Source organism: Heteronotia binoei, chromosome 6 (assembly GCF_032191835.1).
Source record: "Heteronotia binoei isolate CCM8104 ecotype False Entrance Well chromosome 6, APGP_CSIRO_Hbin_v1, whole genome shotgun sequence".
Taxonomy (NCBI): domain Eukaryota; kingdom Metazoa; phylum Chordata; class Lepidosauria; order Squamata; family Gekkonidae; genus Heteronotia; species Heteronotia binoei.
Window position 1 is genome coordinate 72,910,778 of NC_083228.1, and position 13,702 is coordinate 72,924,479.

Here is a 13,702-nt window from a genome sequence, read left to right on the forward strand (position 1 = left end):
ATTATAGTTTTAAACAGCGTCCAAGCTTCCCCAAGGGTTTTGACCGTATTTACCTTTCCTTTCAGTTTCCTCCTCACATGCCTCCTCATCTCAGAGAATTTACCCCTTTTAAAGTTAAACGTGGTTGTGCCGGTCTTTTGGGGCAACTCCCTATTTATACAAACGGTGAAATCAATAACATTATGGTCACTGCTCCCAAGCGGCGCGATCACTTTTACATCTCTCACCAAGTCTTGGGCATTACTTAGGACCAAATCCAGGATTGCCCCACCCCTAGTAGGTTCTGAGACCATCTGCTCCATAGCACAGTCATTGAGAGCATCAAGAAACTCAATCTCTTTCTCTCGACCAGAACACATATTGACCAAATCAATCTGCGGGTAGTTAAAATCACCTGTTACGACACAGTTTTTACGTTTAGCTGCTATCTTTAAGCCTTCCATCATATTATAATCATCCTCTCTCTTTTGATTTGGTGGGCAATAACAAACTCCCATAGTTAAATTTCCTTTTGGGCCCTCTATTTCAACCCAAAGCATTTCTAAAAGGGAATCTAATTCTCTGACAGTCTTACTGGACCGTATATCCTCTCTGACATACAGAGCCACCCCACCTCCAACCCTTCCCTCCCTAACCTTCCAATATAACATATCCAGGAATCACCGTGTCCCACTGATTCTCCTCATTCCACCAAGTTTCTGAAATTCCCACAATGTCTATGTTTTCTTCCAACACTAAACATTCCAATTCACCAATTTTACTTCGAACACTTCTAGCATTTGCATACAAACATCTATAATTTCCCAGGCAAGCTAGGCCCGCCGCCTCCCTCTTGCCACCTCGAGACTCTGGCAGGCAGTCCATTCTGTTTGTCACCATCACAGTGGACAACTCTGGTCCGTCGCCACACTGCCCCCGCATGGCTGGTCAGGGGAGGGGGGGTCGCCACCCCTCAGCCTGGCCAGTCTGACAGCCTACCCGATCCCACAGGGCTGTTGTGTGCAGGGCACAAAGGGGCAGGGGCTGATTAAGTGGATGCATGCCCAGCAGCTCGCACTCTGAGTTCTGCAGCCCCCGGGGAAGTGTCCCGTGCACATAGCTGGGGGCATCAGGGCAACATAGGGGGTCTCTGGGTGTCTGTTGGATTTGGCAGTCTGCTCACTTCCGGACACGCATTCCAGCTGCTTTCTATGGCAGCGAACTCCTGCACTTTGTGCTTCCTGTATGTCTGCGCATGGCCCTTCCTGTCTGTGCCATTGGCAGAGTCTCTGACAGTGGGAGGGTGTGAGGGGATTGACGGCCTCTCAGGCGCAGATTTTCCACCCCCTCTCCCGGTCACATGCAACAGGCTGGCCAATCCCAGTGTGACCCTGTCCCTCCCCCTACCCCCGCATTGGCAGCAGGCCAATGGCGTGGCCATGGGTGGAATCATCATGGCGACGGCTTCTCTCTCACTCAACCGCCGGTCCCCCCCCCTCCCCGCCTGGTGTAAGTCTCCTCTTTGGGAGCCGACTGAGGCTACTTATGCTAGTTCTACACTCGAGCGCAGCTACACTGCAGTTCTCAGGATTAGGCTGCCCGGGATGCAGATCCTGGCTGTGATGGCTTCTCCTGTAGCATGGTGTAAACTGTGCTGCAGGAGAAGCCAGCTCCAGGATCTGTGTGCCGCTGGGAGATCAATCCCTAAGGCACACAGATCTAGGCTGGGACTGTTTCTCCTGCAGCATGGTGTAAACCATATTGCAAAGGAGCCAGGCCCAGGATCTGCATGCCTCTTGGTGATTGCTTTTTGAGGCACATAGATCCTAGCTGGGATGGCCTCTCCTTTAGCAAGGTTTAAACTACGCTGCAGAAAGAGCCATACCCAGAATCTGCATGCCTCTGGGGAGATCGCTGGCTGGGACAAATTCTCCTGAAGTCTGGTGAAAACTGGATTGCACAAGAAGCCAGCCCTAAGTCAAGCTAGCAGGAACAGTCTATTCCCCTTGGCACAGCCAATCCTGATCCGTGGGCTTTCTTCTGCAGTCCCTTTAAACACTGATAGGGTGTCTTTTCGGGTATTTTTTCCAGTTTGGGCAGAATCAAATGTACACCCTTAGAAATTACTGAAAATTTCTATCTCTTCATTAGCAGATGTACTGAAATAAGACCTCTGGTTTCTTGTACCCATCAAGTGACATAACACTGAGAAACTTTAATACAACTATCTATATTTACCTTACAAGAGGGAATTCTAAGTGTACTTGTGCATTGTTTTTCTTTTGTCATATGAACTTTTGAAAAGAAATAGTTTTAACAAACCCCAATTTCCATTATATTTTAATTAGAGTCTGTTCCAAAGCATTGTGCATGCAAGAGAAACTAAGCATATTTCAGCCACCCTGAGCTTGCCTTGGCAGGGAGGGTGAGATATAAATTAAATAAATAAAAGAAAATAAATAAATGAAAAAATTGTACTTGTTTCAGGGTATTGAGTAAGAAATATGTTATTCAGACAGTGCAATGTTCACATGTACCTGATACTTTTGTGTGCACCACATACATACTTGCGATCAATAAGAAAGAAATAACTCTATTTAGAGAAAAATACAAAAAAAAGGATGAACTCAAGGCTGATTTTATCATCAGATCAAAGCACCATCTTGCCTTTAATGTCTTGTTTTGTTGTGCTGGGAAAAAAGGCATCCTTTGTGACACAGGATATTCAATGAACTTCAGTACTGTTAAAATATTACACACAAATCATTTGGGAGTATACTGTAAAGATAAAGAACCCTACCTCTAAAGTTTTAACAATACTCACAATAGTGCCAGTATTCATAGTTTAGTCAAAAGATATAAAAGAGAAAATATTTTATTACAGTTCATTACAAAAACAGTGGTGCTGAAATATGCCCTGGAGAACACACTACCAAGATCACAAAAAACCTCCACTAAATTCTTCTACAAAAAATCAAATTAAGCAAAAGTGAAATCTCTACAATTCTGATAATCACAATGATCAAGAAAAGCCTGACCAAGGAAATCATATAGTCTTGAAATCTGGCTTGTGTGACTTCTTAATATTAGTTTTAAGTGTAAGGAATGGGAAGGTTTATCCCCTACATTTTTCCTGACTTACCCAGAGACCGCAGATTGCAGTAATATAGATTCTCTATATGTGAATTAGTGCTGCCATCTATAGTTAGTTATAAGGAATGCAGCATGCTCAGTTCAATCGAGGAGTGCCCTAGAATTTTCCTCTTCACACTATTAGACATCATATAGTTAATCAAGAAATTTCTAGTTAACAAATGCATCTGGAAGAGGAAAAGCACTACAGTGGGAGTACAGGCTTTCTGTAGGAGACAGCAATGTTGTTTAATAACAACAGTGCATGAGCTCAAAAGAAGAGAAGTATGCTAACTTTTGAAAGAATCTTGGAAGATTAAATCAAACATAGGCTATCCAGGCTCAGACAGCTTCTCCCTCTAAGCTGCAGAGTCTTGTGAGCAAAAATTCTACTTTGTGAGCTACTGCATACATTAGTTAGCTCTGAGCTAAGACAAAAATGTGTTAGTTGGAGGCTAAAAAACTATGAACTAGCTCACATTAACTCAGCTTAGAGGGAACACTGCATCAGTTCCAATGAATTGCTTGCTGACTAGCCCTGCACTGCTGTTGTAAAGTGAGTGCTAATCCAGCAATGTGTTCCCTTCCAAGGGTTAATGTGAATTGTAACAGGCCTATTCCAGCTTGCAGGTCTCAGTAATAGACCTTTCTGCCTACACTGTTCTTACAAGGCTGGAGTCAATAATGTGGTAATTAGCTCTGCTTGGGAACCTGTGGACCACTGGATGGGAGGGCGGAAGCAGAAGTAATGTCATAATCTTCTAGAAGGGTCCAATGAGAATGTACCCTTACTGAATTTGGACCATCATCTGATACTAGATGGCTTAAGTCTATAGGTGGGCTAGAAGCCTGAGAGAGACTACAGTAACTTCATGATTTCAATGGACTGAGACCTGGACTATGTTAAGCTTGTGTTGCAAAGAACAGACTTGTAGAAAATGTTTAAGCTTCTGTCTTGAACTCTGACACTTTAAGATTGTGCCATCTAATACCAGGTATCACTGTATTATATAGGAAAGTTCACTTCTTTGTTTTCAGCTGTATGGTTTTAAGAGTTTGTGTTGCCTAGTAACAAATTTATTATTTAAATATTTAATAAACTTCATATATATTTTTATCAGAGTCTGATTTACTGTCTAAAGCTAGTCTTGGGAATCCATGGGGACCACACTTGGACTCTATGGCAAGCAAACATTTGTTTAAAGTTTATTCATTTCAAACATTCATGCCCCCACCCTTCCCATAGTTCAATGTTCAATACAGACCAACTAAAAGCAAAATAACATTTTATACAACAATAAAAGCTTAGTCCCCAGTACAAGAAAAATTCACAAAATCCAAAACCAAAGCTAGTGGTAACTCAGTGATTAAAATAAATTTATCTTAACCAGAATTAGCTGAATGTCCTCACTGCAGGCACTTTTGGAGGCTAGTAGGGAGAAGACCTTCCTTATCTTGTCAGGGAGCCCATGCCATAAGGAGAGGCAACAAGAGAGAATATTTCTATGCATGTTGATAAAAAAATGGGCTAGATGCAGAAGGGGTACTGAAAAGAGGGGAAAAGCAGCTGATTGGAGCTTGCAAGCAGGCTTATAAAGAGAGGCCAGAATGTGTCAGAAGGCAGAAGAAATTTAAGAAGAATGTGTCAGAAGGCAATAGATAGTCTATTTGAATTAGACAGGCTCACAAATGGTTTGCTCATGACAAATAAAAATTAATCTGAATAGACTTCTACTGATAAATGGCCCCTGTCGTTCATACTGAAGCCTCTGTCCAGTAGATGCTTGTGCAATTCACACAGTCACTTTCTACAAGACATCAAGTCACCTTTGCTTAAACTAACCTGGTAAATAATCAAATTTTCCCAGTTAAAAAGCCCCAAGTGTTTTAACCTTTCTTCGTAGGAAAAGTGTCCCAACCCTTTAATCATTCTAGTTGCCCTTTTCTGCACTTTTTCATACATTTACTGTGCAGTCAGCAAATACATTTACTGTGCAATCCTAAACAGAGCTCATTTAAGTCAATAGGCACAGAAGAGTATAACTTTGTTTAGGGTTACATGATTAGTATGCTAAAACTGCAGTAATTTGAAAGGGGCCCAAAAAGCAATGCATATAAATGTGAACAGGACACATATGATATATTAATTAGAGAAGCCCACAGTACCTGAAGAAGCAACTCTTTTTCAACCACTTCTTCTGTCTTGCTGATAAGCCGTTTCTGCAATGCATGTATCTTCTGAATCAGTTCATAGGTACTTGGGTCACTGGCCTGCATAAAATAAATATAATTTTTAGTTGTAAGCTGCCTTGTAGCATGTGCCTAATTATTTGTAACTGAAAAGCAGAACAGATTTTGTAGTAAGCGTGACCAGTCTTCTTACAGAATGTAGCTAGATTTAAAAAGTTTTATATATTTCCCTAGCAACATGGACAGATTAGTTTGAAGAAAGAAGTTCATAAGGCAATAATGAGATCATCAGTGAGGAAATCTAGCATTGTTCATGCTACTAACCTGGACAATATTAGTCTCAAATTGTTCCCATATAGACCACAGAAGTCTGCATATGCACTTTCTTTAGGACTTTTAGTATCACTGCTTCAATGCTGAATAGGTAAGTGACAGATGATGAAATATCTTGTACACAGTATATTATCCCCATTAGGTACTTCGTCTTCTGACCAGTTCTCATAACAACTGATTGTAGCATTCAAACTATGTTTTTATACTTTGGTACTTACAGAATTCATAAGAGGAAAGTGGCTATGTTATCAGAATACTACAAAGTTACTACCTTCATCAATTAGTACCAGAGGTGGCACTTGCTTGGAAAACTGTGTTGACATGCACATTGTCCCAGCACAGTATCAACAACCATCAACATTAGAGTTGTTTGCCCTGAAGCATCTGCCAATGAGCTGTAGGGCAGCCTGTTCAATCTGAAAATTTAGCCACTGCAACTCACTGTAAGACAAATCTCCTGTGACAGTAAGGTCCCAGAAGCAAAGGCATTCATATAATAATGCAGACAACTATTGGGTCCTCTAGCATGTACAGAAAGCCCTTACAAGGGGAGTGGAAAACAGGAAATTATATTTTCCTTATTTATGCTATGCTAGTTTCACAGTTTAAAAAAAATACATGAACCATTTATACAGATACCTTACTAGTGTTCCACAAACAAAAAATGTGAACTGTCAAGGTCACACTGATGCAAGTTTCCTAGAATCCTTCTATCTCTGTACACTGATTTGTCCAATTTTATAAAGAATTGCTAAGAACTGAAAAAAATGTGCCAAACTATTGATTTGTGGAAAATGAAGGAGATATCCAAAGGCCTACCAGTATCTGAACTATGTCACAAATTATTTCACTTTTTTTTTTTTTGCTACGTACTAGATGTCCAAGCTCCAGTTAGTAAGAAGTCAAAGGTATCATTTTCTTGATCATACACACACATACAGAGTACCAAAATGTCCACCATGGCAGATGGAGGACTGAAGTGAGGGCCTACATAGGTCTCAGATGTGGTAAGAGAACACATGCCTCACACACAGGAACACATTATATATGGAACCAGTGTCAGCTTAGCAACCCTCAATGCAGTGTTCTGTAACCTATGGCTCTAGAGCTAAATACACCTCTTTAAAAAAGAAAGTCAAATCTTTAAGTTGTTGTATACTGGAGGGGTAAGAGGGATATAACAATAATCAGTATGTGAAGGGAATGGAAAGCAAATGTTTTAAGGGACTAAAGATGCTTTATAGAAAGGGAAACAATGGACTTGAACAATTACCAGTAATTCAGCTGCAAGTCATGCACAGGTGTGCATGTGAAGGATGTTCCTATGAATGTGAAGGGATGAAAGGATGTTCCTATGAAAGGATGTTCCAACTGTGAAGGATGTTCCTATGAATATCAATATATCTAATTCTCAATTAAGCTCCATCTGTGGATGTTTAAAGCTGCAGATGGGAAGTATAAACAGACAATGCAAATCTTTCTACAAACCTGAGAAGCACTGGGGATATTTTGGGCATACCCCCAAAATAATATAAGCAGCACCTGCACAAATATCCTCTCAGTGGTCATTGCCAGGGTTCCTAGGTGACCACAACAGTATTGCTGCACTTCAAGCCTTGGTTTCAGTCAGTAAAAGGAGCAGGACCCTTTCCAGAATTGTTCTGGGCTTTGAGGAAGGACTCATTATGGTCTAGTGTGAAAGCAACCATCAGGTGACTTGCTACCACCTGACTTGCATGGCTCACTCAGGCCCAGATGCTCATTACTGTTCAACATTACATTCTGATGCTCATTACTGATGCTCATTACATTCAACTAACCCTAACCCTAACCCTAACCCTAACCCTAACTCAGGCCCAGATGCTCATTACTGTTCAACATTACTGCAAAAGCAATTATGCAGTAATGACTGGAGGATCCAGCTAGGATATGGGAGATGCAGGTTAGCATCCCCACTCTACCATAGAAGCCTTAGGCCACTCACAGCTTAACCTACCTCATAGGGGTCATGTAAAGATAAAAAAGAGATCAGGAGAATAATGTAAGCTGCTTTAAGAGAAGGGTGGGGTATAAATGAATAAATAGTACGCAATGAAGATGAGGGACAGATAAAAGGTTGGTTCTTTGGTAGCTGGGAAGGAGAGAAGGAAGCAAGGTGAGGATATGGGGTTTGTCAAAAGGAGGGAAAGAGGAAATAGTGCAGAGGGGAAAACAGTGGAAGTATGATGATCACACAAGTTCTTGCAGGTTTTTCACCATGCAACTGGGTCTAGTGTTTGGCAACTGGGCCAGAGATTTCCTGGAGACAGGCTTCCAGTGGGAGTGAAGAAGGGAAAGCTAAAGACAGAGGGGTAGACAAAGATAGGCTGGCTGGTGTGGGGGAAGTAGAGAAGAAAGCAGGAAAATGGGATAAGCTATAATGGCTTCAGGGAAGAGAAAGAGGAAATAGTACAGGGGAGATGAGATGCTCCCCCACAAGTCCACACAGGTCTCCTGCTTGTTTATTACAGATTGTGTGATTGTATGCATGCCACTTACTAATAAAGAACTCACAGAAACCCATGTTTGGTGGATTATTAATCAATATGTCAATTATCAGTAACATTATTGTATATTTTCAATCATACAAACAGCCTTTCTTATATTGGTTCTTTGTAGAGCTCTCGCTCTGAATTCTAACAGTTTGTCTCTTTAATTATAAAAGGCTGCTGACCACTACAGTGGTATACCCAAGACCAGTGCCTTACTGTTTCCTCTAACAGTGAATAATAAGCATTTATTTATATGATAAAAAGAAAAGGGGTGAATTCAGCAGCACCACAGAAGCAGTGAGGGAGGCTAAATCTGATCCCCATGAATAAACCTGATCTTCATAACCCCAGTATCTATGACAGGAGACAATTCTATTATTAAATTATGGGATAGCCTGTTCTACAGGCTTTCAAGTCAGGTCAAGGTAAGTATGTACCCAGTACACCCAATCACTCAGCATTTCATTTTTTTAATTAAATAATACTATTTTTAAATAAAAGTTATGGGTATTACAGTTCAGCATCCAACATTCTATTTACTTTCAAAGAGAATGTGCCGGAATATAGTTTCAAACTTAACATAAATATATCAGACTTGGCTATCAGACAAGTCCTTGCAGCCAAAACATTTACTTGGATTTCTTCAAGAACGTGAATATTATCACTAACTTGGAAGGTCAGCTGACCCAGAGCATCAAAATGTGTGCAAAACAGATCTTGCTTGAGTAACATCAAAAATACCTATTCTGAAGATACATTCGGTTAAGATTTTTTTCTTGGTTTCAGTCTGGCAGCTAAGGAGTTTACAAGGCTTATAATTCAACATACGCAATGCTAGATTTTTTTAACCTAGGTTCATCCCCTGGAAAGTACACTGTCCCACTCTGCTCTATTTGAACATTTCTCTTTACCATTCTCATCTTTGAAAATAAAAGGGTCATTCCTTCTCTTATGTGGGACCTTCTTTGAACAGTTTCTTCATCTCTATATCGAAGCTAATCAGCTCTTTTTCTTTCAGTCTCACCCTCAGATCTGTATCTTACCTACAGACCTCTCTATTCTCATTTCACAAAGCTTTCTGCAATCACAATACAGAAGTAACCCCAAATGCACTATGAGTACAAAGATTTTCTCTCATTAACCATCATATATCTTATGGAAATTTTAACCTATCTGCCCTCCTTGAGGTCAATTTGCATAGCATTAAAACAAAATACACTTTGTACCATGCTACTGATTTGAAGATCTATGCTATTTGACATCTAACACAACACTGTACCTCCAGTTTTCTCCATCTGTGAACATTCATGGGATTCTCCAGCTCTTCTTCCAGGGCTCTACAGCGGGTCCTTTCCTTCAACAACTCTTTCTGCATGTGATAAACCTCCTGCCTTCAAAGACAGTGACACAGAGAAAGCACCATGACATCTGCAAACAAAGCTCACAGTAGTGTATTAACTCTACAGTTAAATGAAAGATATTCATGTAACCATCCAATCATTCTCTCAGCCAAATTCTTTTTTCCTCTATTTTTAACAATAGTTGAAATCACTCAAGTCAAATAGACCACCATTTAGAAGCATTTCACAACGTAATGTTATTTTCAGACATCACATTTTGCTTCTTGCAAAAAAGTGGTGGTAACTTTTTCCCATCTATTCAAGGCAGTCATTCAGAAGACCAATATGCAGAACAGGACAATGGTTTGTCACAAAGGAATTTTTGTTTATACAACTAGAAACTGGAACTGCCATGCAGTAAAAGGAAAACTGTTAAGACCAGAAAGTATTATCTGAGTGGAGGTCAGATGAGTGGCCTGTGATGATAAAATAGCAATAAACTGTCCAGATGTCATATTTATTCCATGGCACCTGTTATCTCAAGGAAGCAAACACAGTGTCTTAAAAGCAACCTAACTGATCTTACTGTTGAGAATTTGCCCAACATCCCATCTAATTGAATTATGAAATTGCAGCACAGAATGTTCATCAAAGGACAGAAAACTCAGGTTGTTTCAAAATAAGCACACTCTAGAAGTCTAACGTAATAAAGAAAACAGAAAATGAATTGTTCCACTTGATATTTGGAGAATGCCACCAACATATTTCTTTTTCCAACTAAGCACTATGGAAAAAATTCCACATCACATATCTTTCTATTACAGTTAGGTGCTTCACACAATATGACATAAAATAAGCCAAAACATGTTACATGTACACATGAAAATTTAATGTCCAAATAACATTTTCAATCATGTGTTTCCTATAGGGCCAGATGCCACAGAGCTGGCTGTGAGTCTCTGTTGCACTAACAAATGCACATTTTCTGATCTGCCAGATCTTGGAAGCTAAGAAGGGTCAACCTAGGTTAGTAGGCAGCCAATGGCAAATCACCTCTTTTTGTCTCTTGCCTTGAAAACCCTATGGGGTCTTCATAAGTCAGGTGCAACTTGACAGCACTTTCCACTACCAATCAGTCAACTAGCCCAATACATTAGAGCAGTAACATTACTGAGCATTTATCACAACCAGCAAATATATGCCACAACTTTTAAACATCCTGAGAAGCAGACTCCCCAAAGAATAACAGAATATTAGGCCTGGAAGAGACTGGAAAAGCCATCTAACAAGTTTCTGCACCGACAGAACCTTTTATAAGTTAACTCTAAACAATACATCTACCTTTCCTATAGATGATGGGCACCATTAGCCAATTTGATTCCGGGGGGAGTGGTGGGATGATTTGTACATTACCTAAATATAATAAGCCAACAAACAAAAATTCATAGCACTGTAATATAAATCCACAGTAAAAAATATCCAGCTACCAATCACATCTCCTAAGGTATTTTCAAGAAGAAAACAACTTTGATTTCTACAGCTACTACTACTAGCTTCAAGCTTGCTATACAGTGCACTTCATAATTACCTTAGACTGAAACCCTATGTTTTTTCACTAGGGAGCAATGTCCATGAAATTCAATGGAGATCTACTTTTCAATAAACATGCTTAAGATCACATTTTTAAGAAATTACCTACATACAGGGAGGTTGCATTTGTACATAGCTGATAATGAGGAGTATTTCCATTCTAATAGTTCCATGAAATTTTGCACTACTTTATCAGCAGAACTGTAACTCCTTACTGTTTCACTGTTCTTATAGTGTGGAACTAACAGAACAACTCTTTCCAGCAGACCGTATTAATGTCTGTAAAGTTTAGCCACAAGCATAAATCTTACTTACCAGAACAGAACTAAATCCTCCTTTGCCAAATCACTAAAGTACTAAACCTCACAGTTCATTTCTTCAGTCTGTTTTCTTACAAGCCCACAGTGACCATATAACAATGTTTTCCCAAAAGAACAAAATAAGTCTTACATATAGCAAGATCTTTTTTTTCTTTTAAAAACCGCATATCACTCCAAAGAAAGAAGGGATAAATCTAGTAAGGTCCATAAAATTTGGCTCTCAGGTAAACACAATCTTCAATGAAAATTTAAGCAAATCTTTCTCCTAGATCAAGCCACCCTATAAATCTGGACAGGCAGAAAGCTGAGAATGTATTAGAGCTTGCTATAAATACGTCAAATATTCTGTTTCCAATATGAATTGCCTAATAAAAAGTAGTTCCACTAATGTGGACCCTGGACACCACAAAGAAGCTCAGTGAACTGTGAACACCTCTCCTACAGCTAGGGCTGCCAATCCCCAGGTGAGTAAAAAAATCAAAAGCACAAGCTACCATGAAATCCAGCCTCAACCAGCAATAAATCAAAAAGTTATTCTAGTAATTAGAAATATATTGTGTATTAAGTTCCAAAAGGTATATAGACTTTTATACAATCCAAGGAACGGTTGCACCAGAACACCAGTCCCTTCTTATCCTGCAACTTAAGGTTGTAATTTCTTTGGGAAAGTTCTAGTGAAATTGACTAGTGTTCAACACATTCAATATTCTTAAATATGTGCAGCCAGCAATCCTTAAGGCAACAGGTTTGTACTAGTTCCCCTGTTTCGCATTAGCTTCTTCAAGCTTCTCATAAAGAATTTCAACCATGGGTAAGAACACCAACAACTATGTACATTGAATAACCTGGTTTGGAAGTCTTCCCCCCGCTTCAGGGTGATCAGAAAACGGGGGGAGGGAAGGGAAATGTCTCCTGGGCACTCCATTATTCCCTATGGAGACCAATTCCCATAGGATATAATGGAGAATTGATCTGCAGTTATTTGGGGCTCTAGGGGGCTGTTTTTAAAGTAGTGGCACCAAATTTTCAGCATAGCATCTGGTGCTTCTCCTCAAAACACCCTCCAAGTTTCAAAAAGATTGGACCAGGAGGTCCAATTCTATGAGCCCCAAAAGAAGGTGCCCCTATCCTTCATTATTTCCAGTGGAGGGATGGTATGTATAAGGTGTGCAGTCCCTTTATGTGATAGCCAGAACTCCCTTTGGAGTTCAATTATACTTGTCACACCCTTGCTCCTGGCTCCACCCCCAAAGTCCCCAGATATTTCTTGAATCAGACTTGGCAGCTCTACCCACAACTGTCTATCAAGCTTGTGCTGTCAGTAACTAATAGAGCAAGGTAAGATTTGGAAATTTGATAATTTGTTACCAAAAATTTTCTCTTTTTTCTTGGTTACTAAGTGGCTGATTTTTCTTTTTAAAAAAATCTTGTATATGTATGAGGTCAGCTGAAGCAAAACCTTTTTTGAAATAATTTATATGCCAACCCAGATCTGCCATGCAAGAATACAAGGGCTCCCCTGTGTCTCAAATACAATGTCACAGATGCAGCCAGAAGCCAAGTTCATTCTGTCATTTTACCTGAGTTCTTCCACGTTAGCCACACTTTTGCCAAGTATTCCTTTCTCTCGTCGCAGTTTCTTGATCTCTAGCTTAAGCAGCCGGATATCTTCTACTCTTTGTCGATATTGCATTTCCCCCTTATTCAGAATTGATTGCTGAATTTTAATCTTCTCATACAGAAGAGCCAATTCATCATTGCGGCGAACCAACTGGCTCCCCAGGATGTCTCTCTCACTAATAACCTAGAAATGAAGCATGCCAAGGCAAAATTCTAAAGATGGAATGAAAGCATGTTGTCAGTCATAAAACACTACTGGCTTCATCTTCATTACCAAAAAGCAGAACCTTGAAAAGTTGTATTTCATCAGTAAATTTCTAAAAATTAATGATGAGGGCCTACATCTGGTCTAAAAAAATTACTAATGAGGGCTGACCAGATCCTTACCTAGGGTTAAGGTGGAATCACTCCATTTTACATTTTCAATGAGTTGATGCCATTTTAGCTTGCTAATTCTGGATAAAGAAAATGAACAGTGACCACCATATTAGAGTTATTCCACTAAAAACATGTCCCTGCTATCTACCTGGTCTAACTCTTTTTTCTGCCTCATTCTCTCTGCATCCGCCTCAGAAATAATTTTCAAGAGTTTTCTTTCTTCCTCTTCTTGTTTTTCAATAAAATGTTTAGTCTCCAGAGCTTGTTGTCTCATTTTAAGTAGTTCACT

General features: G+C 39.8%; 1 protein-coding gene across 1 annotated transcript in view; it reads right to left on the minus strand.

The window, feature by feature from the left end:
* The window catches only part of CFAP58 (cilia and flagella associated protein 58), a 153,175-nt gene that overhangs the window by 77,165 nt on the left and 62,308 nt on the right, over positions 1-13,702 (minus strand). Inside the window, exons 12-15 of the mRNA XM_060241703.1 lie at positions 13,562-13,702; positions 12,996-13,219; positions 9,445-9,556; positions 5,278-5,382 (exon numbers count right to left, since the gene is read on the minus strand). Coding sequence (XP_060097686.1) covers positions 5,278-5,382; positions 9,445-9,556; positions 12,996-13,219; positions 13,562-13,702 — 582 coding nt within the window. The remainder of the gene's footprint in view (positions 1-5,277; positions 5,383-9,444; positions 9,557-12,995; positions 13,220-13,561) is intronic.